Consider the following 27,480-nt stretch of genomic DNA (forward strand, 5'->3'; position numbering starts at 1 on the left):
GGAAATTATGTACAGAACAACTACAATAAAAGATTTGTCAAAATAGACCCACTAGATGACATAAACTGACTGAAAGAAATGTACGCACATGACATAGTTTTGTCTAGTTATCATTTCAGTGTTTGTATTACTATTGATAAAATATATCAACTGATAAATACGAAAGATGCACAGACGAAAAAACAGTGCTGTACAAATACGCCAGATAATCGGCCGGATAACATGAAATCATACTCAGCGACGTCATATTCGATTAGACATTTTACATCCACATAGATAATTAAAATGTGGTCGTTGAATCGCCACAAATGAAACACTAACTTCCCTGGTATTTCAGTAGATTTCCATGTGTGACATCCAGCTGTTCAGAAATACCATGTGAACCGAATCCAAAGACTTTAGATCGGATTTGGAATCAGACGACACAGAAGCTTTATGGAGAAACATCCATCATAAAGTCCAACAGCATATCTGCAGCAGCACTTTCAGTAAGTTCTGTCTGACAGATGGTATGTTAGCTCCACTCTAAATTCGGAATGGACAGGGAGAACCTAGGTGAAACACATCGATCCTTTTATATTTAAAGAGATACACTGTTTACATTAATTAAATGTATCAGTAGTAGAGAATTAGGGTTTCTTTGATTCTGCAAACAGCAATACGGTTTCATTAAACTCTGTAACACTAATACACATCAAAGGCGTGCCTTTTCAAGCAACCACGGAGAGCAAGAGAAACTTGTATGTTAGTAATTTCCCAAAGATTGATTTGACATCTGTTCAATAAAGCGGAAGCATGATCGTGCAGTGAACTGCGTTTTTGTTTTTGTTTTTTTGTTGTTGTTGTTGTTTTGTTTGTTTATTATTATTATTATCATTATTAGTAGTAGTATTTTAAACCTCTTACATGACTGAATGCGTTCGCTGAGTTCAAATAAGAGTTTGGTATGACTTCGCTTCAGATATAATATTATTGTAGATTATAATAGATTATAGTACTTATAGTACAACAAAGACAGTAATTTTCATTCCCCTCCATACAAGATCACTGATGGTCATGACCATTGTGTATATATATATATATATATATATATATATATATGTGTGTGTGTGTGTGTGTGTGTGTGTGTGTCTGTCTGTCTGTCTGTCTGTCTGTCTGTAGTTAGATTGATAGATAGATAAAAATGGGGTGCTGGCCGAAAAGTGAGCACATCAATATAGTCCAGTAGCATTATTCATTTCATCGTCTATGTTTGCTGTCCAGCTGAGAGCAGTGCAGTTGATCTGTGCAGGTGATGTGACGTTCCTCACTGTGCCCTCTGATCAGACATCGTGTGCAGGTGATGTGACGTTCCTCACTGTGCCCTCTGATCAGACATCGTGTGCTTCATGAGCTCAACCATTGGAAACGTTTCCACAAACACTTCAGTGTGTCACGTGTGCCAATTGCGTTCTGTTTTTGACCGATCTAACGAATGTTTAAAAACTGTCCTGATAACAATGACGTACCGAAACCTTCAGGCAAAGAGCGATTGTTAATGTGTCATCATCAGTTTGCCTTTGTGTAGTTTCCTTTCCTACATGCTTTGCTGTATTGACTGGCGATCAAGTATTCAGTTTTTACTGGATTTGTCTTGCACATGTAATATGATGGTTGGATAGGAGGAAGATGGCACACTGGTTAAGACGTTTATCTGCCAGTACAGTGTCCGTGAGGATCTTGGTTCGATTCCCGCTCTCGCCTTTCTCTCACATTTTGACTAGAAAATCAAACAGAGCGTCTATTCTTTCGGATGAAACGATAAACCGAGGTCCCGTGTGCAACAAGCACTTGGCGCACCGAAAAATAACCCAGTCTAAGTGTTACCCTCTTGCGAAATTCTGTAAAATATCCACTCTCATAGGCACACAAACATATGCTCATATACGCACCCAGTGCCTGAATCGCGCGTTGGGTTACGCTGTCAGGCATCTGCCCAGCGTATATGTATTTGTCCGAACGCAGTGACGCCTCCTTGAGAAACTGAAACTGAAGTTGATGGTTGAATAAGAAAATAATATGTGTTCCAGCCGCTCCATTGCCGTCGCTGTTTACCTGCGGTATGTCTATGCGCGCAAGTGCGTTCATGGAATGGTAATGTGTATCTGATAGCCACTTGACTGGAGGCGTCACGAACATTGTTGATAGGTCGAAACATTTATCAGATGATATTTGTAAAACATAGTCTCAGATTTTTATTGGGAAAACATTGCAATCCGATCATGTGTATTATGAATATGGATTTTAAAACATTTGTAACCATGGGGGTGATTGTTTAGGAATGAGGATATGTCCATGTCTGTGTATTGCTTCCTAGCTTCAGAGAACATTCTGAAAGCCGGAACTGCTGAAATTAGGAAATATAGTGTGTGGCAGTTGAAGTAATATTTCAGCCATACCTACGCCGTTTTGGTCACTGGCCATATCTGCTATTTGAAGACGGCTGAAGTGAAGATGATTTTAATCAACGATAGCTAATGTTGTTGTTGTTTTTGTTGTTGTTGTGTGTTTGTTTTTGTTTTTGTTGGTTGTTTTTTTTAATTATGCTGTTCATTACATAGAAATAGTAGAGCTGATCAGCAGGTTTCAATCTTAGGATCGTTATCCACATGGTAGTAATACGACTGCTGTCACAATGATGAAATCATAGTGATCTTAGCGATGTGAGTTTACAGGATGCTGAAGAAGCTCTTTTTCTTTCCCGACAACCTGCTCACTATTCTGTGCATGTCTGTGACCCTGCTGTTATCAACAACAAAAAATTGACTGACAATATAGTCATCCATTTCAGCTGATCACAGCACAAGTTTGATGTAGTAAATGTAATGCTTGTATTGATGCTGTTGAAGTGGAAGCTGGCTACGACAATTTCTTTAACATTGATACTTCTTCTTCTTCTATCCTTCTTCTTCTTCCTCTTCCTCTCTTCTTCTTCTTCTTCTTCTTCTTCTTCTTCGTCGTCGTCGTCGTCGTCGTCGTCGTCGTGGTGCTTATCTTTAAGAACTGACAAAGTATTGACTTTGCTCAGATACTGTCATCTATTCGTTTCTATTTGTAGCGCAGGGCGATCAGTAAAACAACCAACAGATCTCACCTCCAACTGCACATGGTAGTTCTCAGCTGGCTGTCAGCCGTCTTTCACATTACAGAATGTGATCACCTGTAGCAGTTCGTGAATGTATCATTCTTTTTCTTCGTGGTCGTTGTCGTCATCATCTTCTTCTTCTTCTTCTCATAGAATGACATCTGCTGCTTGGTTTTCTGTTGCGAGGAGAACCTTGGGTGACAGTGTAGTGAGTTGCGATGAGCGCTGGGACAGTCTGGAATGGTTTGCCAGACACATGCTAAACATGTGTCAACCTTTCAAAGACAGCCGATTCTGAATCTTTGATGTCCAATAAAGGAAAAACAGAGAGAGAGAGAGAGAGAGAGATTTATTTTACTCATTTTAGGGAGATTACAGTATGCAAAATGGGAAAAAGGAGAAATAGATAAGCAATTCTTTTAATGAATGTTAAGTAGGAAAATAAAGAAGAACATAATGAATGGTTTATGGAAACCTTAGCCGCCAGTACTGACCGGTACCCTTGTTTCGATGTGTATCCGTGCAGTTCGCACAGCAGGAAAGTGGTGAACAGAACTGCTGATTTGGGGAACATCACGTTCTCCCTGGTGCTTTTTTTCCCGGAGTAGTCGTCTAACATCATGTGTGTGTTCACATATCTACAGACAGACACATACACATACATGCAGGTACATATTTCCGCTCTCTCTCCTCTTTCAGTCTTGCTGTCTGTCTCTTTTTGTCTGTCTGTCTGGCTCTATCTCTCTCACCATCCCTCTTTGTCCCTGTCTTTGTCTGTCTCTGTCTGTATGCCTCTGTCTCTATCTGTGTCTCTCTCACTATAGTTTTTCACCTTAAAACCACATGATAATTCCTGGATTTCTATCAGCCGTGACGTTCTGCAAAATAACTCTATAAATTTTGGCCGCCCCGCACACATAGACAGGTTGAGGGAAACACAACTCCGAACAGAAGAAAGGGACTCCTATATGGCCTAACATTTACCCTCAGATTTGTTCCTACCGTTTGGGGAAATAAGTACAGGAGCAAGTCTTCTATCATTAATAGAGCGCTGTTGGATGCAGGGCTTTTATCGATCGGATTGTTTCATTACGTTTTCATTCACGTTGTGCTTGCTTGTCCGAGGCAGCCTGTCATCAAGCTTTGCATTCTGTCAGATGGCTGGCATCACCAGGATTCAAATTTACGCTCAAAAGATTTCTCTCTGGAGTGCAACCGGTTGAAGTGGAAATAAATAATATCATTATGGACGTTGTCAAGAACTTTCCCACAGAATCTTATATTGACAAAACTGATTCGAAAAAGCGCGTTTTCATGTGCAGAGGGCAGAGAGACTGAGAAATAGAGATGGGGGCGTGGTGTGTGTATGTGTGTGTGTGTGTGGGGGGGGGGGGGGGTAGGGGGGGAGGAGACGAACGGAAAAAGAGAATGTATGTGTGGTGTGTGTGTGTTTGTGAGTGTGTGTGTGTGTGTGTGTGTGTGTGTGTGTGTGGTATTCATGAATGTTGGAGTCTGACGGGAAGTGGGTGATACTAAAAGCTGTATTTACAAAACAACGCCTCAACTCAGTGACAGATGTACCTGGAGACGTGGTGACAGCAGGCTGGTGGATATGGAAAAGCTAATGGACGGAGTCAGTGACAGACGGATAAGTAATTTTGTAATTGTACAGTTAAATATCGCTACTATTTGTTCATCAGTTTCAACACATCTTGCACATATAACAGATCAAAACCAGACGATTCCATTTATCTAATTTTACTCAGTCATAATCATCTTTGTAATCACTGAATCCATCATTTCATATAACAAACACATAATCAAACTGGCGAGCCTGTATTTTGGTGCTAAGGGGAAATATTTCCAGTGGCAGAGCAGATCCCCACCATGAATCAAAGAAACACATCAGACCGGTCCACCTTTCAACATGCATTTTCCGTGCACTTCCAGATCGGCGATTCTTGGGGCTTTTGAGAAAGAGAGAAAAAAAACTTTCTCAGGGCACTTTCAAAAAGCTTCAATCTCTCCACTTGAAACGCACGCACGCACACACACACACACACACACACACACACACACACACACACACACACTCATACATAGATACATACATACATATATACACACATACATACATACAGACACATGTACGGAATACATAATATTTTATGAAGTCAATAAGACAAATTCATGTGAGGTGTGTACTACGCAAGCAATGCATGAGAATCACAGTAACTCAATGCGAATACATAAAAGACATAAAATGCTGAATTGCTAAGTTGTTGTAAACCTCTCATCCAACAATCATAATCACACACATGTAATGATCACACTTCTTTCACAGACATTCAGTATTTCATACATAAAGAACATGGGGGGGTGGGGGGGGGGGGGGATTCTAGGAGTTTTCATTTGAGGAAATCGATAGCGTTTCCCTGAAGGTAAACGTTTGTAGTACTTTGAGATAATGTGGCTGTCATCGCCGTTTGTACAGCTTGTTCAGGTGGATGGTTGACACTGACTATCTTGCCGGACACATTTACAATTTCATACAATGTATTCTTGTTCTCCACGTTTAAACTTCCGTACCGGCAGATAAAAGAGAAAGTTAAAACTCTTTCAGTGAAGTATCAGTTCAAACCTTTGTGTAACTAATTTTAGAACTGACCTGAATATTTTCTGAGCTTCTGAAAGTAGTAGATGGGAGACCTGTGTTTCATTTGGATGTGATAGGTATATGGTGTTTCATTTGGATGTGATAGGTGTATGGTGTAAATTTGGATGTGATACGTATATGGTGTAAATTTGGTATATGGTGTAAATTTGGATGTGATAGGTATATGGTGTAAATTTGGATGTGATAGGTATATGGTGTAAATTTGGTATATGGTGAAAATTTGGATGTGATAGGTATATGGTGCAAATTTGGATGTGATAGGTATATGGTGTAAATTTGGATGTGATAGGTATATGGTGTAAATTTGGATGTGATAGGTATATGGTGTAAATTTGGATGTGATAGGTATATGGTGTAAATTTGGATGTGATAGGTATATGGTGTAAATTTGGTATATGGTGAAAATTTGGATGTGATAGGTATATGGTGTAAATTTGGATGTGATAGGTATATGGTGTAAATTTGGATGTGATAGGTATATGATGTGATAGGTATATGGTGTGATAGGTATATGGTGTGATAGGTATATGGTGTTTCATTTGGATGTGATAGGTATATGGTGTTTCAGTTGGATGTGATAGGTATATGGTGTTTCAGTTGGATGTGATAGGTATATGGTGTTTCATTTGGATGTGATAGGTATATGGTGTTTCAGTTGGATGTGATAGGTATAATGTGTTTCAGTTGGATGTGATAGGTATAATGTGTTTCAGTTGGATGTGATAGGTATATGGTGTAAATTTGGATGTGATAGGTATATGGTGTAAATTTTAGTTTGTCATCAATGATTGTCCACAGATATTTGTAATTACTAACTCTTTCGTCTTTGTGCCACTGATAAAGGGATGGGGGACGGGGAACGGACTTTTCCTGAAACTGATAACCATTTCTTTCGTTTTATGAACATTCACATCTACGTAGTTGTTTCCACCACGAAGACATAATCTCAACTTATTCATATAGACAGTATCAGAGTTAGAAAGATCTTCAAGGGTAATGTCATCAGAACATCATTCTAATATGTGAGATCTTCAAAGGCAGAGTCATCAGAACATCTGATGTGTACCAGTGCAGTCATGAAAAGCCGCACACTTAAGGAGCATCCTTAGAAATGATCCACCTGAAATTGTCATGAAACGCAAAGTGAAACTCAAAGAATGAGCGTAAAGCTTGGTTTTTGAAATAAACTTTTTTCTTTTATGTTTATCTTCAAAATTAACACCTTACCTCACTCTCATCTCTTTTGCAGTTTCCAATTGTAATTACCAGATGCTGTTCGTTCGGATGTTCATTAATCATCTTTTTTCGTCCCTCCAACACATGCATTGTGACAGGAGTGATTAAAAGGTGTGTGTGTGTGTGTGTGTGTGTGTGTGTGTGTGTGTGTGTGTGTGTGTGTGTGTGTGCGTGCGTGCGTGTGTGCGTATGTGTGTGTGTGTGCGTATGTGTGTGTGTGTGTGTTGCCTTATTCACTGTGTCACAAATAATCATCTGTCTGTGACCACTTTGCATTAGGGGCAAGAAGCGACATCCAGAACTGTGATGGGGTGATGTGGGAATGGAGTGGGTGATGGAGATGGGGGAGAGGAGAGGGGGACAGGGGGTGGGGCAGTGGTGATGTGTGGATGGACTGTAGCTGGAGTGGGGTTGTGGAGGAGGGGTAGAGGAAGGGGGAAGTGGTGGTGTGGGGCTGGAGTGGGGAAGGTGGTGGAGGGGGAGGAGGGGGGGGGGCAATGGTGATGTGGGGCTGGTGTGGGGGATGGAGAGAGAGGTGGCAGTGGTGGTGTGGGGTTGGAGTAGGGATGGCGGGGAAGTGGAGGGGGCAGTGGTGGTGTGGGGCTGGTGTGGATGAGGATAGGGGTGGGAGGGCACATGACAGAAGATGGACGTTTCATTGACCCTGCTCGCACACTGCCTGATCCGATTGCGTCCTGTCTCCTTTCGCGTAATTCCCCAATGTACGCCAAATTACCATGTCAAGGAAAATCCCCAACACCTCCAAGACACACACAGATGTACAGAAACAGACAGTCAGTCAAGATACACTTACTCACACAATCACACACTCACATTTACTACTACTACTACTACCAAGAAGGAGAAGAAGGAACACTTGAAGCTTTTCATCAAATACAGCTCAAAACTCATTAAACTGTGCAAGCGACCGGCTTCGCATCAAACTCACACACACACACACACACACACACACACACACGTACACACACACACTGGCGCATTATTTCTTTAACAAAATACTGAATTCTGAGACAGCCAGACTGGGGTGAAAGAGAACAGGAAGAGGCCTGGTCCTCCCCCCTTCCCCTCTCCTTCCCCACCCCCTTCCCCCATCCCCCCTTCTCCTTTTCCCTCCCCACTCCCCTTTCCCTTTCTCATTTCCCACTTCGTCATTCCCCACTCACTTTGCCACCTCCCCTTTCCCCTTCCCCCTGCCCTCTCTCCCCTCCTCCAAGTCAGTTGACGTCCTGCACGCAAGGTGCAGCCACCTGCCTCTGGCGGCGCGGTCCTTTTTCCCCACGTCCTTTTAGGAAACACTCCATCTGGAGCTGGGAGCTGAAGGGGAGAGAAAGACAGAAACCCAGCCTTCCATTGAGAAATGGACACTTTCCGCCACCCACCCCACCTTCCCCGATTTCTATACTACTGTCTTCTTCTTTTTCTTCTTCTTCTTCCCTTTCTTTTTATTCTCTTTTTACCAGCGCCCCTTACTTCTCTCTCTCTCTCTCTCTCTCTCTCTCTCTCCGCCCTTTAGCTTCTTTTGCCGCTGAGCCGGATGTCCGTGACTTTCATCACTCTCTTCCCCTCCCCTCCCTCTCGCATGCACATGCCGACAGTGGTGATTGATTGACTGTGAGTGAGCGAGTCAAGTCATCCAGTGTGTGTATACGCGCGCGCGCGCGTGTGTGTGTGTGTGTGTGTGTGCGTGCGTCTGTGTGTGTGTGTGTGTGTGTGTGTGTTAGTGGGACGGAAGGGGACGGTGACTGAGACAGAGGCCAACAGACAAACAGGCTGACAGATGGACATGCTCAATCCATCAATCAATCAAAAACACTTTATTAATCCACATGGAAATTAAGTTGTGCAATCACATGCTCGTTGTAAACATTAGCATAAAATCATCATGCGCAACATAAGAAGAGATTAAAACTAGTCAAATAAGAATTCCCAATAGCTGACGATAGACTAACCCCCCTCCGCACACACACAAAACTTCATGTTAAGACAATAGGGTATTGCACAACAATATTTACAAATGAAAACATCCAGCAAAAAAAGGGTATATATTACTAAAAATGACATGCGCGCACGCACGCACACACAGACACACACACACACACACACGCGCGCACACACACACACACACACACACACACACACACACGTTAAGACCATTAGGTATTGTACAACAATACATTAATGAAAACATCAAGGGAATAAATCGTATATATAAGTAAAGTGCACACACACACACACACACACACACACACACACACACACACACACACACACACACACATGGATGTAAGCGTGTATGCATGCACATAACATATGTCACGCCAATAAAATTAGTACATTAACATTAAGATACATGAAATCCAAGTAAAATAAGAAAATATTTAAAAATCACTTCCGATCACACACACACAGAAATGCTTGCCCGTGCTCACCCGCTCAGTCCCACATGCACGCATAATGTCTGCTCCCATGCACTCGTCTGCTGGTGAAGTTCAGGTGTTGCTGTGGCGAGGGGGTTTAGGGGGTGGGAGGGTTCACTCATGAGTTAGTGTATTGGATGTTTTGATTGTGTGCGCGAATGGCTGTAGGAATTAATGAATTAATGTAGCGAGATGTTCTTGCGCGTGGAGCTCTGAACCTACCACTTATGCCCGACCTTCTGCTATTAATGTCATCATGTAGTGGGTGTCTTTCGTCGGTCAAAATTGTTATTAGTCTGTCAGTCAGTTTTCTATTGTGCATGTCGCTGAAGGTGTCTTGTCTTATACCCACCACCCCACCCGCTATCCTAATGACTTTTTCCAACCTGTCTTTGTCATGTTTGGTCAAGTTTCCGCAACAGCACACGGCTGAAAGCGGGTGGGGTGGTGGGTATAATGTGTTAAAACACTGCAGACAACAGATGTGTAACATATTTGGAGCATCTGCTTGCATACATTAAAAGATTTCATTTTTTCTAAGACAGTACATGCGACTGTTGCTCTGTTTAATGAGTGCAGTTGAGTTTTCATTCCAAGACTATTATCGATTATCACACCAAGATATTAATTATCACACCAATTATCACACCATATTCAATTGTCCCGCGCAAGCGGGCCTGCAAGCGCTCACACACACACACATACATACACACACACACACACACACACACACACACACACACACACACAGAGTAAGAACTAGAGAGATAGACTGACGCTGACACCGATTTTATTTGCGATGGCCACCGACCCATACACAAAAGGGGAATATCATATCAATATGTGGAACACAGAGAGAGAGAGAGAGAGAGAGATTCATACCAAAGAGAAACCACGCCAATACTCGATCAATCATTTTCAAATCGCATTGCACACACACGCGTGCGCACACACACACATTGCCAAACCACTCCTGTACCTCTCCCGTCGACCCAACCTCAAATTGTGTGTGCCATCTAAAGATTTGCCCCATGCTCTCCGTTGGGGACAAAAATGACGCACGGCTGAGGTATTCCTAACCGTTCATCAGTATCAGTGATGGCAGGAATGGACTGCTTCTAATGGGACTATGGATTTGTACCCGTTATGGTTGGAGATGTTGCCGTCATCTTCACATCATGTGGATATTTTTTGGTCTGCACTATTTTTGTCAGTTGTAGCTGGGGTTAGAAGAAGAAAAAGAAGAATGATGAAACATACAGAAGGGCAATGGTTACACACACACACACACACACACACACACACACACACAGATGGAGAGAGAGGGAAGAGAGACAGACAGACAGAGAAAACGTGTGCCTGTTGTTGGAGTCCTTTGAAGTTAGAGACAGGTGTTGACGTGACGTTACCTGAGCAGGGACGTTGAAGGAACAAGGTCTGGCCAGAAACAGTGATTGGCCCTTTTAACCCGTGTGCAGACGGGTCATCAAAACTGATTAAATAAAAGATTTTACATTTTCCTTTCCAACTAAATTTTCTTGAAAGTACTTCGCACGAAACCGGCACTAAAATTCTTAATCTGATGCATGCTTTGTAGACGCAGGCCCACCAGTGGGCACAGAGAGAAAGATTCAGGCAGGCAGGCAGGCAGGCAGGCAGACAGGCAGACAGGCAGGCAGGCAGGCAGGCAGACAGAGACGCACTCAGCCAAACACAGAGAAGAGAGTCGGTAATTGACGGAATTTCGGGGAAAGGAAAAGCGGAGAATTAAACAAAAAACGGATTATAATGAAAGGAAACGAACACGACAAATAAGTTAAATGTGAAAAAAAGACGAAAGCGATTCGATATTTCAATGAGGTATTAATTTTTCCCATGAGAACCATTCAAATAGTTTATAGTTGCATGGGGTGCATTGTGTAAGATGCGTGAAGGAAGAGAGATACACGTGTGTGTGTTAGGAGGGTTATATGTGATGCGTGTGTGGGTGTCAGTACGGGGGATACAACAGAGTCTGTCTTTCTTCTTCTTCTGTTGGTAGTTCGTCGGTAGCCGACGATGACAAGGTCTGTGTGCTCAGCGATGGCAGCGCATATGACTCCACAGCCTAAAAGCAAGAAGCACACAGGTGTCGCAGCGATGGGTTGAGTTGTGGGGCTGGGTTTCACAGACACCTGTGCGTGAGTTTTGCTACCCCCCTCCGGTACCAAGATAGTTCCTGGCATCAAAGGATTAAGTAGAAGAGCCGTTGAATTGGGGCGTTCCCACTCTCTGGGCAGGAGAAACTTTGGTCCAGCGGCACGGAGAAGCGTTACGTCTGGAGACCTCCCGTGCTGCAGTGGATAACTCCCTTCGTGTCTCGCCTTGCTCTGAGCGATCCACAGCGCCTGCTGGAACCACCTTCCTAGTTGCTGGACCTGATGGTCTCCTCGTCCAATCCGCCGGAGCCAGTCTTCCACAGGCCGGCAGAACCAGATGGGGGTATCCGGCGGGTCTCAAACCCTCGGTGAGCTAGGGCTTGTCTCATGAGAGTGCTTTGAAACTAAAGTGAGCAGTGTCAATCTGTCAATGGATCATACCACCACCCCAACACCCACATCTGCTCACTCTATCAACTTCATTTCCCCCTCCTCTCACCGACTCTCTGTCCTTGTCTCTCGCTTGGTTTCTCTTCTCTGGCTCTTGTTTCTGTCTCAGCTGCACTAAAAAAATATATAGATAAAAAAAAAAAAAATATATATATATATATATATATATATGTGTGTGTGTGTGTGTGTGTGTGTGTGTGTGTGTGTGCGTCTAAAAAATGTTTCTAAAACCTAAGTCAATCTCTGTTCAAGTTGAATTTGTTAATGTTGGCAAGCAATATCAATGACGTACAAAATTTTTCGGTTTTCTTATATACGGCATTCAGATTAAGAGACATTGTTACTTCGTGAAAGGGATATAATGTACTTTTTGTTGTGTATGTTTATGCTTATTTATGTATTTTCATTGAGTCGTATTTTGTTTACGTTTACCCATTCACTCGGGGCTGTGGCTGTGAATAAACTATTCCAGATTCTGTCTGCTCTCTCTCTCTCTCTCTCTCTCTCTCTCTCTCTCTCGCTCTCACAGTTTTAATATCCGCACATGCATTAGTGCGTGCGTGTGTATGTGTGTGTGTGTGCGTGTGTGTGTGTATGTGTGTGTGTGTGTGTGTGTGTGTGTGTGTGCGCGCGCGCGCGCGAGCGCGTGCGTGAGATAGAGAGAGAGTAAAAAAAATAGAGAGATTTACGCTGATACCCATTTTATTTGTAATGGCTACCGACCCATACACAAAAGGGAATGTTATATCAATGTGTGGAACACACACACACACACACAGAGAGAGAGAGAGAGAGAGAGAGAGAGAGAGAGAGAGAGAGAGAGAGAAACCGATACTCAATTAACCATTTTCAAATCACATTACCTGGACTATGATTACAATAGGATCAATCCTACACCAGCTTAACCATTCTACGCCTTGTCAACCAGGAAGCTGGAAACATGCTGTCCTTCGTCTCTGCCCTGCAAGAACTTAGTTCAGAAGGATACCCTGTATCTTGGAGATGCTGTCCTGGGATGTGTGTTGTTTGAAGAATGGCTCCAGGGTGGTTCTGTTCCTTCGGGATGCAGGGCACTTTCAATGGTGTGGAAATCGCTCTGTTCAATAGTCCTTTCAATAGATGGGATTGTATGACAGCCCTGACCTATCCTGGGTTTATCAACATGGCCAGACTGAACAGGGGAAAACTATCTACAGGTGACAGGGAAGAATGGTGGCATCAAAAGAAGTAAGGTGCAGAAAGACTGTGTTTCCGGTATTGTCTCACTTTTTTTCACAACAAAGTTCTCTGTGTGTAATTCGGGCTGTCTTCCTAGGGAGAGCGCGTCGCCACAGTGCAACGCCACCCGAATCTTATAGTTCCAGTGAAACAAGGCACCACGCGACGAGGAGCGAATCACTCACCTGGTCCAGAAATGGCTGCGGAGAAAGAAGAGACTCTGCAGCACGGAATGCCGCTCCGGGATATGTTGAGTCAGTGAGTGCAGACGCCTCTGTAACTTCCAGAGTGTGAACACCAACAGACACTGTCCGCTGTGTTGCGAGACAGACGGATGAGGGAGGAGGTCACTGTTAATATACAAAATAATGTGACATAATGTTACAGGCCTTTTTTTTCTTCTTTTTTTTTTTACATTATTAAACAATATTCATCATCAATTTTGGTCCATGCCCGTATTGAAGGCGAAAGAGAAAATAATATTCTCTCGTCCAACACTTACACTACTATACCAGAATAGAACAGAATAGAATAGAATTTTATGTTCAGTGGTTCTGGTGTTTTTGTTGTTTCAGATGGCAAGGGACGCCCATGAGTGCGGGAGTGCTTTGGAACGGAAGACACAGAGCCAGGTCAATCATGGGAGGGCACAGTGAATAAAACAACACATACAACAACCACCTGCTGAAAGAAAGATCGATGGTCTGGGAATTGCTGATTGATATTCACGTTTGGAATCATGTTTTTACCTTTGTGAGAAAGACACGAACGACATCATAAACTATTCAAAGTAACACTTGTTCCGTTTGCCTAGTTAAAACTTCTGGAGTCGTGACTTCAAAGTGCGTTTTTTGTTGTTGTTCTGTTTGTTGTTGTTGTTGTTTTTAAAAATATATACCAACATAAATATTAATCATTTGATTGAGGCAAACGTTGTGGACATCAATACCGACTCTTTTCAATGTCTGTATGTACAAAGTAATAACGACGACGGCATTGCAGTTGTTGATTGTGAAGTGTGATGGAATCCCGTGGTGTTTGTGTGCTGCTGTGGGTGGTGGTGGTGGGCGGGGTCAGGGGTCAGGTCAGCGAGGTCACCCTGGGGCCCTTCACGGAACAGCAGAGGGCAGGAGTCATGGTGGGCAACGTGGCCAGCTCCAGCAACATCGCCCGTGACGTCACTGCTGCCGAGTTCCAGAGCCTGCGGTACGAGTTCCTGGACCCCTCCAACTTGCAGACCGCCTCCCTCTTCACCCTCAATGGCCAAACTGGGGGTGTCTTCACCAGTGCCATGATCGACAGGGAGGCCGTGTGTGAGTTCCAGGAGGAATGTCTCCTGCACTTTGACGTCACCGTCAGTTCTGACGTCACGCCATTTCTGCGTATCCTCAACGTGGCGGTGAACGTGACCGACGTGAACGACAACGTGCCGACGTTCCCCCGTGAAGAGATCACGCTGAACGTACCGGAGGGTAACAACCCGGGGGCCACCTACCCTCTACCCAACGCCGTGGACCGGGACACCAAGCGGAACTCCGTGGTGGGCTACAGCCTTCTCACCACCACCTCCGCCTTTGACCTGGACGTGCAGAGGAACCTGGACGAGTCCTTCAAGCTGTCGCTGTACGTCAACGCCGTGCTGGACCGCGAGGAGAGAGACCGCTACCTGGTCCGCCTCACAGCACGCGACGGCGGCCTGCAGCCATTAACCGGAACGCTGAACGTTAACATCAACGTCACTGACGTCAATGACAACGCCCCGCGGTTCAGCAAGCAGTCCTACTCGTACAGCGTAGTGGAGAACGCTCCAGTGGGCACCGTCATCGGCCGCATGGTGGCTACGGACCTGGACAGCGGCATGAATGCCAGAATCACCTATTCCTTCAGCTCTTCCGCCCCCAGAAGTAAACTGCAAGACCTGTTCGCCATTGATTCAGAAACGGGGGAGATTCAGATCATAGCTCCACTGCAATACGTGTCGGGAAATACCTTCAGTGCCGTCATCAAGGCCAAGGACAACGGCATGCCACGACAGGAGGGCCAGGCCCAGCTGCAGGTGGTCATTGTGGACACAGGCAACAACCCACCCCGGGTGGTCTTCCTGCCCAAGAACCCCCTGTATGACCGCACGGTGCTGCTGGCGGAGAACGCCAAGATCCCCACCCTGGTGGGAACCATGAAGGTGGAGGACAATGACCCCGGGGTCAGCGGCACCGTCAACTGTCAGGCTTCACATTTCGGTTTTCGGATACAGAAACTGGAAAAGGGCGGCTTTTTGGTACTGCTGCAGAAACAGTTAGATCGAGAGGTACAGGAGAAGATAAACGTCACCATTTCCTGCTCTGACGCTGGAGCTCCGCCAATGACGGCCGTGACGACCTTCAGCGTCATCGTTGGCGACATCAACGACAACGCTCCCGTCTTCACTCAGCACGTGTATGTGGCCAACCTGACGGAGAACGTGAAGACAGACGTGGAGGTGATCCGCGTGGCGGCCCATGACTTTGACACGGGCATCAACAGCCAGTTCTACTACTACCTGCACCCCAAGGAGAACGAGATGTTCACTCTGGATACCAACACAGGTGTGCTGACCTCCAACATGGTGTTCGACAGGGAGGTCAACTCGGAGGTGTCGGTCATCATCAAGGCGATAGACGAAGGTGACCAGCCCTTGACGGGCACGGCCACAGTGGTGGTACAGATCCTGGACGAGAACGATAATGCGCCCACACTGGAGCCAACGGAGTTCGATGTGATGGAGGGCAGTCTGCCGGAGAGTCTGGTGGGCCGGTTGTTGGCCCACGACCGAGATGTGGGGCTGAATGCAGAGGTGGAGTACTACATGAAAGCCGTCAGTCCTCTTCCGCCATTCACTGTCTATCAGAATGGCCAGATCCGCACGTCTAGCGAGCTGAGAATCGACAGGGAACGTCAGAAACTATACTTCCTGGAAATCTACATGAACGACAGGGGCACACCCCGCATGTCCTCCTCCACCAACATCACCATCCACGTCAATGATATCAACGACAACAGTCCAGAGGTGCTGTTCCCCAACATCAAGAACAACACTGTGACCATCATGTGGAACCAGACCCCCAAAATCCCCTTTGCTCACATTGATGCTGTGGATGCCGATGAGGGAGACAATGCCAAACTGACCTTCTTCATCGCTGGTGGAAATAAACAGAACCTGTTTGAAGTGTCGCCAGACCGTGGGAGTGTCTTCCTCAGACGTTACATCGAAGACACAGACACGACGTTTCACCGACTGAAGATCGCCGTTCTGGACAACGGCAAGCCCCACCAGCAGGAAACGCAAGCCCTGCTCAACATCCGGATCGACCTGACCAACGCCACATTTGCCCATCACGGGGGACCGGCAGAAATGGAGAGGAACATACTCATAGCCGGCATTGTTGGCGGCGCCACTATCGTCATCTGCATCGTCATCCTTGTCGTCATCTTCCAGGTTAGAACGTCGAGCCATCATCCTAGGCGGTCCAAGGACCCCAGTGAATGGCACAGAGACAAGATGAGCATCCAGGAGGAGTGCGGCAAGACAGAGATGGAGAAGATGGTGTGGAAATCGGCGCACGTGGATTACAAACCCGCTCCTTCCGAGCCTGACGATGGGGAGGACGACGACCAGGACTTCTGTGACGGCCCTGACCACATGACCATGGGCAAGGTGGTCAGCCTGCCCTGGAGTAAGGACAAGGAGGACGGGCGGGGACCAGGGGTAGGTCATCAGAATCAGATGGCACCGGACCAGAACAAGAAACAAGAGTTCTACACCTTTTGTAAGGTGAGTGCACGATACACGCGTATGTTAATGTTCTGTGTCCGTTATTGTCTGTGGGCTGCATGTTGTGTTATAGTGTGTGTGTGTGTGTGTGTGTGTGTGTGTGTGTGTGTGTGTGTGCGGGGGGTGGGGTGGGTTCTTTGTTATCGTAGATATTGTGTGGTGAATTTAATTTACACAAAATTACAAACAGATCCCTGTTACTTATTTAATGCAATGCTTCTGTTGAGACCACTGGATTTTTAACACGTGCCATTCTTTCCCACACGGCTTTTCACGTGCATGTGTGCATGAATATCGTTAGTGCTGTTTGTTTTTTGCTGTTGTTGATTCAGTGACTTGATGATGCTGATAGGCGTAGTAGCAGGGCAGGTGGGGGTTGGGGATGTAGAGGCATGGAGATTGGGAATGTTTTATTTTTCATACCAGGTTTCCTTGAAATCATCATGCTTTGACTGCAAACATACATTTGGCGGTGAAGACATGTTATCAATATATCACATGACCTTAAACATCATCAGCACAAAACCCATTCCACACCTGCTGTGCCTGGGGGTGGACCAGTGTTCACCTACAGTGCACACCAGATATAGGAGGATGCATACTGACTGGATAACTGGATCAATGCCGTTGGTTTTGTCCCGGAAAATGTACAATCAAACCATACACAAATACGCATACCGGTGCACGAACCTGTTTCTGCAGACGCATGCAAAGGCGTACACATATGCACACACAAGACACATGTGCACATTCACACTATACACTTACACAAACGCGCGCGCGTGCACGCACGCACACACACATTCTTTAATACAGTTGTGTTTCTCCCACTGGTTCGTTGATCAGCCTGACGGCTGTGACTAGTAGCAATTTACCCAGTTTGTTGTGAACCCGTATACTAAATTAGGGAATTCTAACGAAGGGAGAACAACAATGCGACTATGGATTATACAGAGGAAGTGTTGGGAACATTCGGGTTTAATGTCAACACTCACACCAGCGGATACGGCGGCTGGGGATATATATCGGACCTATTTCTGTACCGGGGCAACATTTTATGTCAGGGTAACATTTTGTGCCGGAACAGGCCCCCGTCACCTCACGAACGCAACCAAAACGGCGACACGTTAATTAAGAAGTCAGCAAGAATGACAATTTTCATGGTTTGGGATTCAAACTCGCAATATTTTTTACTGCGAGCTCCGTGTTCTAGCCATTGATCCTGGCAGGCATCTGCAGGGAAATGTCTGAGAGCTGAAAGAAAGCAGACTGCAGGACGGGATGTTTGGGCTGTAAACTTTTCGCTTGGGCTCATTTACTTTAAATCGGTAACGATTTCAGGCAAGACAGCATGCTGGGAATATGTTCTTGGTTGTGGACCTGTCTCTTCACTTACAGCATTAGAACCCTCATTGCCATCTACTTTCGGGGCACGCAGAGTTGATCTCCCTCTGTCCAGTCCCCATGACATGTCTGTTCCTCCAGTCCCCATGACATCTCTGTTCCTTCAGCCTACATGACATGTATGTTCCCTCAGCCCACATGACATGTGTGTTCCTTCAGTCCCCATGACATGTCTGTTCCAGCGGTCATCACGACATCTTTGTTTCCCCAGTCCCCATTAACGTCTGTTCCTTCAGTCGCCATGACATTATGTTCCTTCAGTCGTCATGATATGTCTGTTCCTCCAGTCCCCATCAGCATGTCTGTTCCACCCGTCGCCATGAAATGTATGTTCCTTCGGTCCCCATGACATCTTTGTTCCTCCAGTCTCCATCACATCTCTGTTCTTCCAGTCTCCATCACATCTCTGTTCCTTGACTCTCCATCACATCTCTGTTCCTCCAGTCTCCATCACATCTCTGTTCTTCCAGTCTCCATCACATCTCTGTTCCTTGACTCTCCATCACATCTCTGTTCCTCCAGTCTCCATCACATGTCTGTTCCTCCAGTCTCCATCACATATCTGTTCCTTCACTCTACATCACATCTCTGTTCCTCCAGGCTCCATCACATCTCTGTTCCTTGACTCTCTATCACATCTCTGTTCCTCCAGTCTCCATCACATCTCTGTTCCTCCAGTCTCCATCACATCTCTGTTCCTTGACTCTCTATCACATCTCTGTTTCTCCAGTCTCCATCACATCTCTGTTCCTCCAGTCTCCATCACATCTCTGTTCCTTGACTCTCTATCACATCTCTGTTTCTCCAGTCTCCATCACATGTCTGTTCCTCCAGTCTCCATCACATATCTGTTCCTTCACTCTACATCACATCTCTGTTCCTCCAGTCTCCATCACATATCTGTTCCTTGACTCTCCATCACATCTCTGTTCCTTCACTCTCTATCACATCCCTGTTCCTCCAGTCTCCATCACATCTCTGTTCCTTGACTCTCCATCACATCTCTGTTCCTCCAGTCTCCATCACATGGCTGTTCCTCCAGTCTCCATCACATGCCTGTTCCTCCAGTTTCCATCACATGCCTGTTCCTCAACTCTCCATCACTTGCCTGTTCCTCCAGTCTCCATCACATGCCTGTTCCTCCAGTCTCCATCACTTGCCTGTTCCTCCAGTCTCCATCACATGCCTGTTCCTCCAGTCTCCATCACATGCCTGTTCCTCCAGTTTCCATCACATGCATGTCCCTTCAGTCCCCGTCACATGTCTGTTCCTTCAGTCCCCATGACGGGGCTGTTCCTTCAATTCCCATGCTATGTCTGTTCCTTCAGTCCTCATGACGGGTCTGTTCCTTCAGTCCCCATGACATGCCTGTTCCTTCAGTCCCCATGACGGAGCTGTTCCTTCAGTCCCCATGCTATGACTGTTCCTTCAGTCCCCATGACGGGTCTCTTCCTTCAGTCCCCATGACGGGTCTGTTCCTTCAGTCCCCATGACGGGGCTGTTCCTTCAGTCCCCATGACATGCCTGTTCCTTCAGTCCCCATGACGGGTCTGTTCCTTCAGTCCCCATGACGGGTCTGTTCCTTCAGTCCCAATGACATGTCTGTTCCTCCAGTCCCCATGACGTGTGTGTACCTTCAGTCCCATGACGTGTGTGTACCTTCAGTCCCCATGACGTGTCTGTTCCTTCAGTCCCCATGACGTGTCTGTACCTTCAGTCCCATGACATGTCTGTTCCTCCAGTCCCCATGACGTGTCTGTACCTTCAGTCCCATGACGTGTCTGTACCTTCAGTCCCAATCACATGTCTGTTCCTTCAGTCCCCATGCTATGTCTGTTCCTTCAGTCCCCATGCTATGTCTGTTCCGTCAGTCCCCGTGACGTGTCTGTTCCTTCAGTCCCAATCACATGTCTGTTCCTTCAGTCCCATGACATGTCTGTTCCTTCAGTCCCAATCACATGTCTGTTCCTTCAGTCCCATGACATGTCTGTTCCTTCAGTCCCCATGACGTGTCTGTTCCTCCAGTGACCATCACATGTCCGTTCCTTCAGTCCCTGTTCAAAGCAGCTTGCCTGTAGTTGGTTCATGTCACCTTTCAAAATCAAGGAAGCTATCTAATTAAACAGGCCACGATATGCAATACAACGAGATTTTTTACTGAATATTATGATGACTTAAACAACACATCTTCTATTGTACCTTTCTATACCTTTCATATAAACAACAACAAAATATACAGACCTGTAAACTACAAATCTGATATTTTATTCTAAGAACATTCCGCACGAGTTCTCATCACTTGAAGGCCTGAAGACTCACTTGTGAATGCGCTTTATCCGGTAAAGGAATCATGTGGAAAAAATGAGATTTTTAAAAAATCATTAAAATGGATTCTGCATTAGAGATTGATAAGCTTTGGAGAAAATAAAAATCATTAAAATGGATTCTGCATTAGAGACTGATAAGCTTTGGAGAAAATAATAATACCCCCACCCCGTATAAAAGAGAGAGAGAGAGAGAGAAAAAAGAAAAGAAAAAGAGAACAGGCATGTTAGCGGGGTCGAATCAAGGATATATGTTCGGGAGCAATTAGTCTTATCCACAACGTAACAGCGCATCTGACGTTACCCGACCAAATTTGATGTTTAAAGCTATATTATTCACATGCAGTAGACACGTTGATGGTGCAGTTAGTGTCACTGTTTGTGTTCTGTCCAGAATTCGTTTTTCTTTTCTTTCTTTTAATTGCGAACAATGTTTCGTTTCGGTTTACTTCTGAAACACGTGCGGGTCTGCTTTAATCAATAGTTTGTACTTCGCTATACGTGACCAGTGTCACTTCTGTACTCCATGGAGGCACAGCCTGTTCTGAGGGGCTTAGGGAGTCGGGTGAAGCAGAGAAACTGTTGATTGTCCATCAGTAAAACAAGGGGGAAAACATACTTTTTCCAAAGTTTTAATTGACTTACAAGACGATAGATAACTGACTTTTCAGTACTTACAATGTTAAAAGTTAAAGCCACAGTCCAATGACGAGTGATTCCACAAAGCCCAGGCCGGTTACAGCACGTTCATCACTCCATCAGGGGATGTTTGTACAGACCGCCACAATGGATCGGCCTGTCGTCTGAAACATATGTCGTTGTAAAAATCCGGTTCCCCAGAGAAGAGTGCTGTTCCTGTGCTGATGGAAGGGAGTTAGAGACAGAGGGAGGGATCTGCCTGTAAGGCACGGGGTGGAGACCAGTGCTCTTCATTGGAGTTAACAGTTCGACAGGGATGGTGCCAGGGTTGTGGAAATGCTCACTAAGTCCAACTTCGACTCTCTCTCTCTCTCTCTCTCTCTCTCTCTCTCTCTCTCTTTGAAGCACAGCCAGTACATAAAGTGCCATTTGAGCTCTCGCAAAAATGTCTTATAGCCAGTGATGCAACCATACCTGTGACTTCCTCTGTAACACCTGCCATCCTCTGGATGCCTTCACTTTAGACACCGTTGCGAAACTCATCAACGCCATTTACCTACCAACGCTCACATACCAGTGCCAGACATGGTCCTTAACAAAAGCCCTCGAGAGAAAACTGGTCACCTGTGAAATGAAATGCTTGAGAAAAACAGTGTACAAGACCAGGAGAGACAAGATCAGAAATGAGGTGATACGAGACACGGTAGGAACAAAACCAGTACTACAACACATAGAACAACAGAGGATCAAGTGGTCTGGACACCTCACACGTATGCCTCTGAACCAACCAGCTCTTCGGGCATACAACACCAAATACTCTGGCTGGAGAGCCAGAGGAAGACCAAGACGGCGCTGGAGCGACTCAGTGGCAGACACCCTCAGAGCCCACGAGATGTCCCTCCTCCAGGCCACTCACCTTGCTGCAGACAGACAACTGTATCTCCCCGCGACGCCCACCGGTACAAACGGAAGGAAAAAGTAAAGTAAGTAAGTAAGTGAACTTTTTTCTTCATGGCGAAGCGAATGTGTTCACAATTCTTATATTATGGACTGAGAATGAAAACCACGACACGGTGCTGTGCTTGGTTTGTTCCTTCATCGCCTGAACAACAAAGTGCAGCTCCACAAGGAATATGTCTATGTTTTGTTTCCCTTTTCATTATACTTTACACACACACACACACACACACACACACACGCACACACATACACACACACACACACACACACACATACATATATATATATATATATATATATATATATATATATATATAGAGAGAGAGAGAGAGAGAATATAGAAGGGTTATGAAAGGAATACATTGCATGTATTAAAGGGGTTAAACAAGGAAATGTTTTATTATTTATTGAAGAACCAGCTTTAGAAATAATTGAGTGGGAAACATGGTGTAACGTTTTGTCGAGACGTTCTTGAACTGTTTATCTTTTTGCTAGCAGCTGCTGCTTTACAAAATATGTTGAGTAGTGTGTGTGTGTGGGGGGGGGGGGGGGGGGGGGGGCTGGCAGACAACTGTGCAGAGTCTGTATTGACATCAGCTTTTTTTTCTTTCTGTTTTTTTCTTTTTTTTCTTTTTAGGAACGAATGTTAACTAGCATCACGGGAGAAATGGCACAGGGGTCATGCAGAATGATAAGATAATGGTTGTAAGAGTACTTAGGTGTGCACTTTTTCATCGAAGGTCAGTGTTATATACTATGTAAGGATTTGATGGACAGCGCTAAAATCCTGTCGGCATACTGTGCACGTTATTTACATTATAATTTCTAACTTTTAATTGTCGAGAAAATAAAAACATTGTAGAGTGGCCACATGGGTCCGAAAGAAGGGATTTGCTTCAAGCAGTATATGTTAATGAAGAAGTACAACGTTATGAAAATGGTGGTTCGTCCGTCGGGATCGACGAGGACCATCTAGTCATCCTGGGGGTGGGTGGGTTGGGCTCTGTGGGTGCGCAGATGACTGGTCAGGCCAATCCGCGCTCGGAAGTTTCTGACGCAGTGTGGACAGGGGATGGTGGCGGCTGTCGGGGACTTGCTGGCACTGCTTTTCCTGGCCTGTCTGCGTTGCTCTGTTGGCCTCACAGGATTTGGCGCCTTTGTGCACAGCTGAACGCCACTTTGGTCTGTCCATTGCATTCAGCTCCCATGTGTCGTGGCTGATGTTGAAGGCCTTCAGAGAAGATTTCAGAGTGTCTTTGAAGCGCTTCTTTTGGCCTCCATGGGAGCGCTTGCCATGTTGGAGTTCGCCGTACAGCAGTTTTTTGGGGAGCCAGTGGTCTGGCATGCGAACTACATGGCCTGCCCAGCGCAGCTGGGTCTGCATCAAGATGGTGTAGATGCTGGGCAAGTTTGCACGAGTGAGCACCTCTGTGTCAGGGATCTTCTCTTGACACTTTATGCCGAGAAGTTTTCTGAGGCTGGTGGTGTGGAAGTGGTTCAGCTTTTTGGCGTGGCATTTGTAGACCGTCCATGATTCACATCCATAGAGTAGTGTGGTGAGAACTATGGCCTTGTATACTTTGAGCTTCGTCTCCAGGGTGATGCCTCTCCTGTTCCAAACGTTCTTACGGAGTCTGCCGAAGGCAGCGCTGGCTTTGGCGAGTCTGGCATTCACCTCGTCGTCGATGACAACTGTGCCAGAGAGTGTACTGCCAAAATGAATTAGGAGTCTCCTCAGTCAAATGTAACATGACGCTGATGGAGGTGGTAATGATTAAGAGGTTAGGGAGTGCGGGGAGGAAAGTTTTTTTTCTTTGTTTGTTTTTGTTTTTGTGTGTGTGTTTTGTTTTCTTTTCTTTTCTTAATCTTTGGTGGTTGTTTTTTTCCTTCTTCTTCTTTAATGCAACGGCCTACTGAGACTGTCCAAAATTGTCAGGGTCCTCCAAAAGATACTTTCATGTCTCGTAGTAAACCTGTGGAAACAGATCCCAGACGTGGAATACAACCGGAGCGCAGTTCAGGCAGTTGGTGTGCCTGGAACATAGTTGACTAGGTTTTGTTTCAGCTGACAAAGAATATTATTGGAGGACAAATGGAAGCAGGCTGGGGCAAATTGGCTTTCCTTCCTGACTGTGGGCCGGAATGATTGGGGGAAGGAGACAGAGGGGTAGGCGAGGGAGGTGGGGGAGGGGGAGGGGTGACGTGGGGGGCGACGGAAGCAAGCTCTGCAAAGTCAATCAATACCAAGGATGTCTTTTCTGCCCGCGGAATGGTCGGCTGTGGATTGAAGAAAAGTGTCGTCTGAAGCACGGAAATAGAAGGCCTCTTCCAGAATGGTTTTCTGTTTTTGATAACACTAAGCTGGTCCAAAACGGAACCAATCTCATTTTCACTAATACACGAATTGGATAAATTCCAATGTCTCCATAAATCATTTGGGTCATAGTATTCCTATTCAGTTTGAACAAGCATTTCAAAGATTTCAATAATAATTTTTTAAGTATATTTATATGTTCATAACCCCTTATTTCTGCACCATAAAACAAATTAGGAACAATCATAGACTGATACATATCAGGAACAATGTATAATGGTAAATCTTTATTTCAGACTGACTGATGTAACGTAAACATAGCTTTTTGAACCTGTTCATGGATCATTTTTAGCTTTATAAAAAGTACCGTTTCTATTCAACACGACAACATCCAAACATACATCACCAACAAGCTTATGCATTTTTGTAGAATTAAATATCGTCACATTAGTTTTCTTTTCATTAACCACTAGATAGTCAGTCAGTATGGTATTTAGCACTGGAGTGAATAGTTTTCCAACACAGTCAAGCGCATCACCTTTGTCTTTATACAGTGGCAGTATCAAGCCTGACACCTTTTTTTTCTTGAGCGACACCTTTATCCAGTACCTTGGTAAATGATTTACATAATGTGTCTGTAAGCAAAGGGATGCTGTTAATGATATATTCATACCGAAACATACCTTCGCCAGCACTTTTGCCTTTCTTCAGTCTTTTGATGGCTGAAGTACTTCATCTTCAGTTATTGGCGCGTTTGAAGTATGATAATTATACCTGATATTGATATCATGCATTGTAGTCGTATTATCGTTATGTTCACTATCATTAACATTGAGCTTACTGAAATGGTGAAACATGTGCACACACACACACACACACACACACACACACACACACATACACACATACATATACACACACACACTCACACACACAAAAGCGCGCGCGCGCACGCACACACACACACACACACACACACACACACTCACTCAGAGGATACCTAGCAGGAACCCAGTTACATCAGCCCGTTTGGAGTGTTTCTGTAATATACGACTCGGGTTACAAGTATTTTAAAAATATCTATCATTTATTCGTTTTAAGTGATGTTGCACTTTGATGTTAGGTTTTAGTGTTTATATGATGTTGATTGAATTACTCTAATTGATCTTTTTTTTTTCTCTCCCTTTAACTAATACGTACACACATGCGTACGCGCGCGCACACACACACATACCAGATGAACTGGGCAGATTCCAAATAAGTTTAAAGATAATGTGCCAAATTATTACATATTGGATTCACATTATTCAATTACCAGAAACTTCCCTCATCAACAAAATATATAAGTTCATGTACCAACAAGAAAATACAACTTCCCACGGTTGATTTTTGTTAAAAAGATACTCGAAATTATAGGCCTTGATCACATTTGGAAAAATCAATTCACATTCAGCGTACATAGACTGAAATACGTCGTGTATAAAATATTTTTAAAAAAAGAAAGAAAATGAATATATCAAATACTGGAAAGATAAAAGAGAAAAAACATTAAAGCTAAAATTTTAGAATACGATTGTAGCAGAGTACAAAACTGAAACCTATCTTTTAAATATATCAGATACAAAACACGGACAAGCTTTAACGAAACTCAGAATAAGCGCGCATGACCTAAAGATTGAGAAAGGTAGATATTTAAATATTCCACAAGAAGACAGATTGTGCAACGAGTGTAACATCCTGGAAGACGAAATCCATCTTCTTGATCATTGTATTAAATATAAAACCTTAAGGCAACAATTTTTAAAGGATATTCAAAATTCGAATAACATTGGACATATTCCCAGTCAGGTGATGCTAACAGATGATGAGTATATACAAACAAAATTGGGAAAATTTGTTTATGAATGCTGCTGCAATTTACCGCTTTAACTGATTGATTAATTGTGTGTTTTTCATTCGTTCATTCATTTACCATTGCACTCGTGTCTTATAAACCTTACGGTTTCATGACAATAAAATCTATTCTATTCTATTCTATTCATTCTTATCCATGCACGCATGCAAGCATGCCGTCTTATACACATGCATGGAAAAAGTGAATCAAAGGTAGAAAAAAGGTCCTCTAAAAGACAGTTCCAAGCATGCAGTATTCCAGACACCGGCCCTAACGGTTTCATATCTTCGGGACTTGAAGACTGTACAGAGCGGCTAAATTGGATTCACCTTGTTCTTCTCTTGATGTGAGCCACTGTGCAAAAACTCGAAATCAGATGGCTAAACAGTGATGAAAAATGACAAGCAGCTACGTCACGTCAAGTTTACAAGTGACGCGCTCATTCGGCCTGCGGTATAAACGTATCAACATTTTGATGGGTGGAATGAATACGGTCTTCCGTCGAACTCGTGCTTGGAGCTGAAGGATAAAAAGCTGATTTGGATTTGTTTATTATGCCCTTCTGCGTTGTTTTCAGATTTTTGTATCACATTTGATATGTTTGTATGTATGAATGGATGTGTGCATGCATATCTTAATTATCTGTTTGCCTGTCTGTCTGTGTACGTGCATCATTCCGCGCGCGCGCGTGTGTGTGTGTGTGTGTGTGTGTGTAACCTTGGTGTGAACCGTGTAGAAGACTATGAAGCTTTGGGTCTTCAGCATGTTAAATTGTGGGATAGGGGTGCGGTGGAGGGCAATGCAGTTTTCTTTCAGAAAACGGACAAAATCTGTTACCTGACAGTTTTGTTGA

The 27,480-nt window shown here is 44.6% G+C and overlaps 2 protein-coding genes across 2 annotated transcripts in view; both read left to right on the forward strand.

The window, feature by feature from the left end:
* LOC143298655 (uncharacterized) overlaps nt 1-13,944 on the forward strand; it is a 74,244-nt gene extending 60,300 nt beyond the window's left edge. The window contains exon 3 of the mRNA XM_076611536.1: nt 13,857-13,944. Within this exon, the coding sequence (XP_076467651.1) occupies nt 13,857-13,937 (81 nt within the window). The 3' untranslated portion in view covers nt 13,938-13,944. The remainder of the gene's footprint in view (nt 1-13,856) is intronic.
* Nucleotides 13,945-14,302: 358 nt separating this feature from the next.
* Nucleotides 14,303-27,480, forward strand: part of LOC143298656 (protocadherin gamma-A4-like) — a 145,067-nt gene continuing 131,889 nt past the window's right edge. The window contains exon 1 of the mRNA XM_076611538.1: nt 14,303-17,092. Within this exon, the coding sequence (XP_076467653.1) occupies nt 14,303-17,092 (2,790 nt within the window). The remainder of the gene's footprint in view (nt 17,093-27,480) is intronic.

This window comes from Babylonia areolata, chromosome 24, assembly GCF_041734735.1.
Source record: "Babylonia areolata isolate BAREFJ2019XMU chromosome 24, ASM4173473v1, whole genome shotgun sequence".
Lineage (NCBI taxonomy): Eukaryota > Metazoa > Mollusca > Gastropoda > Neogastropoda > Buccinidae > Babylonia > Babylonia areolata.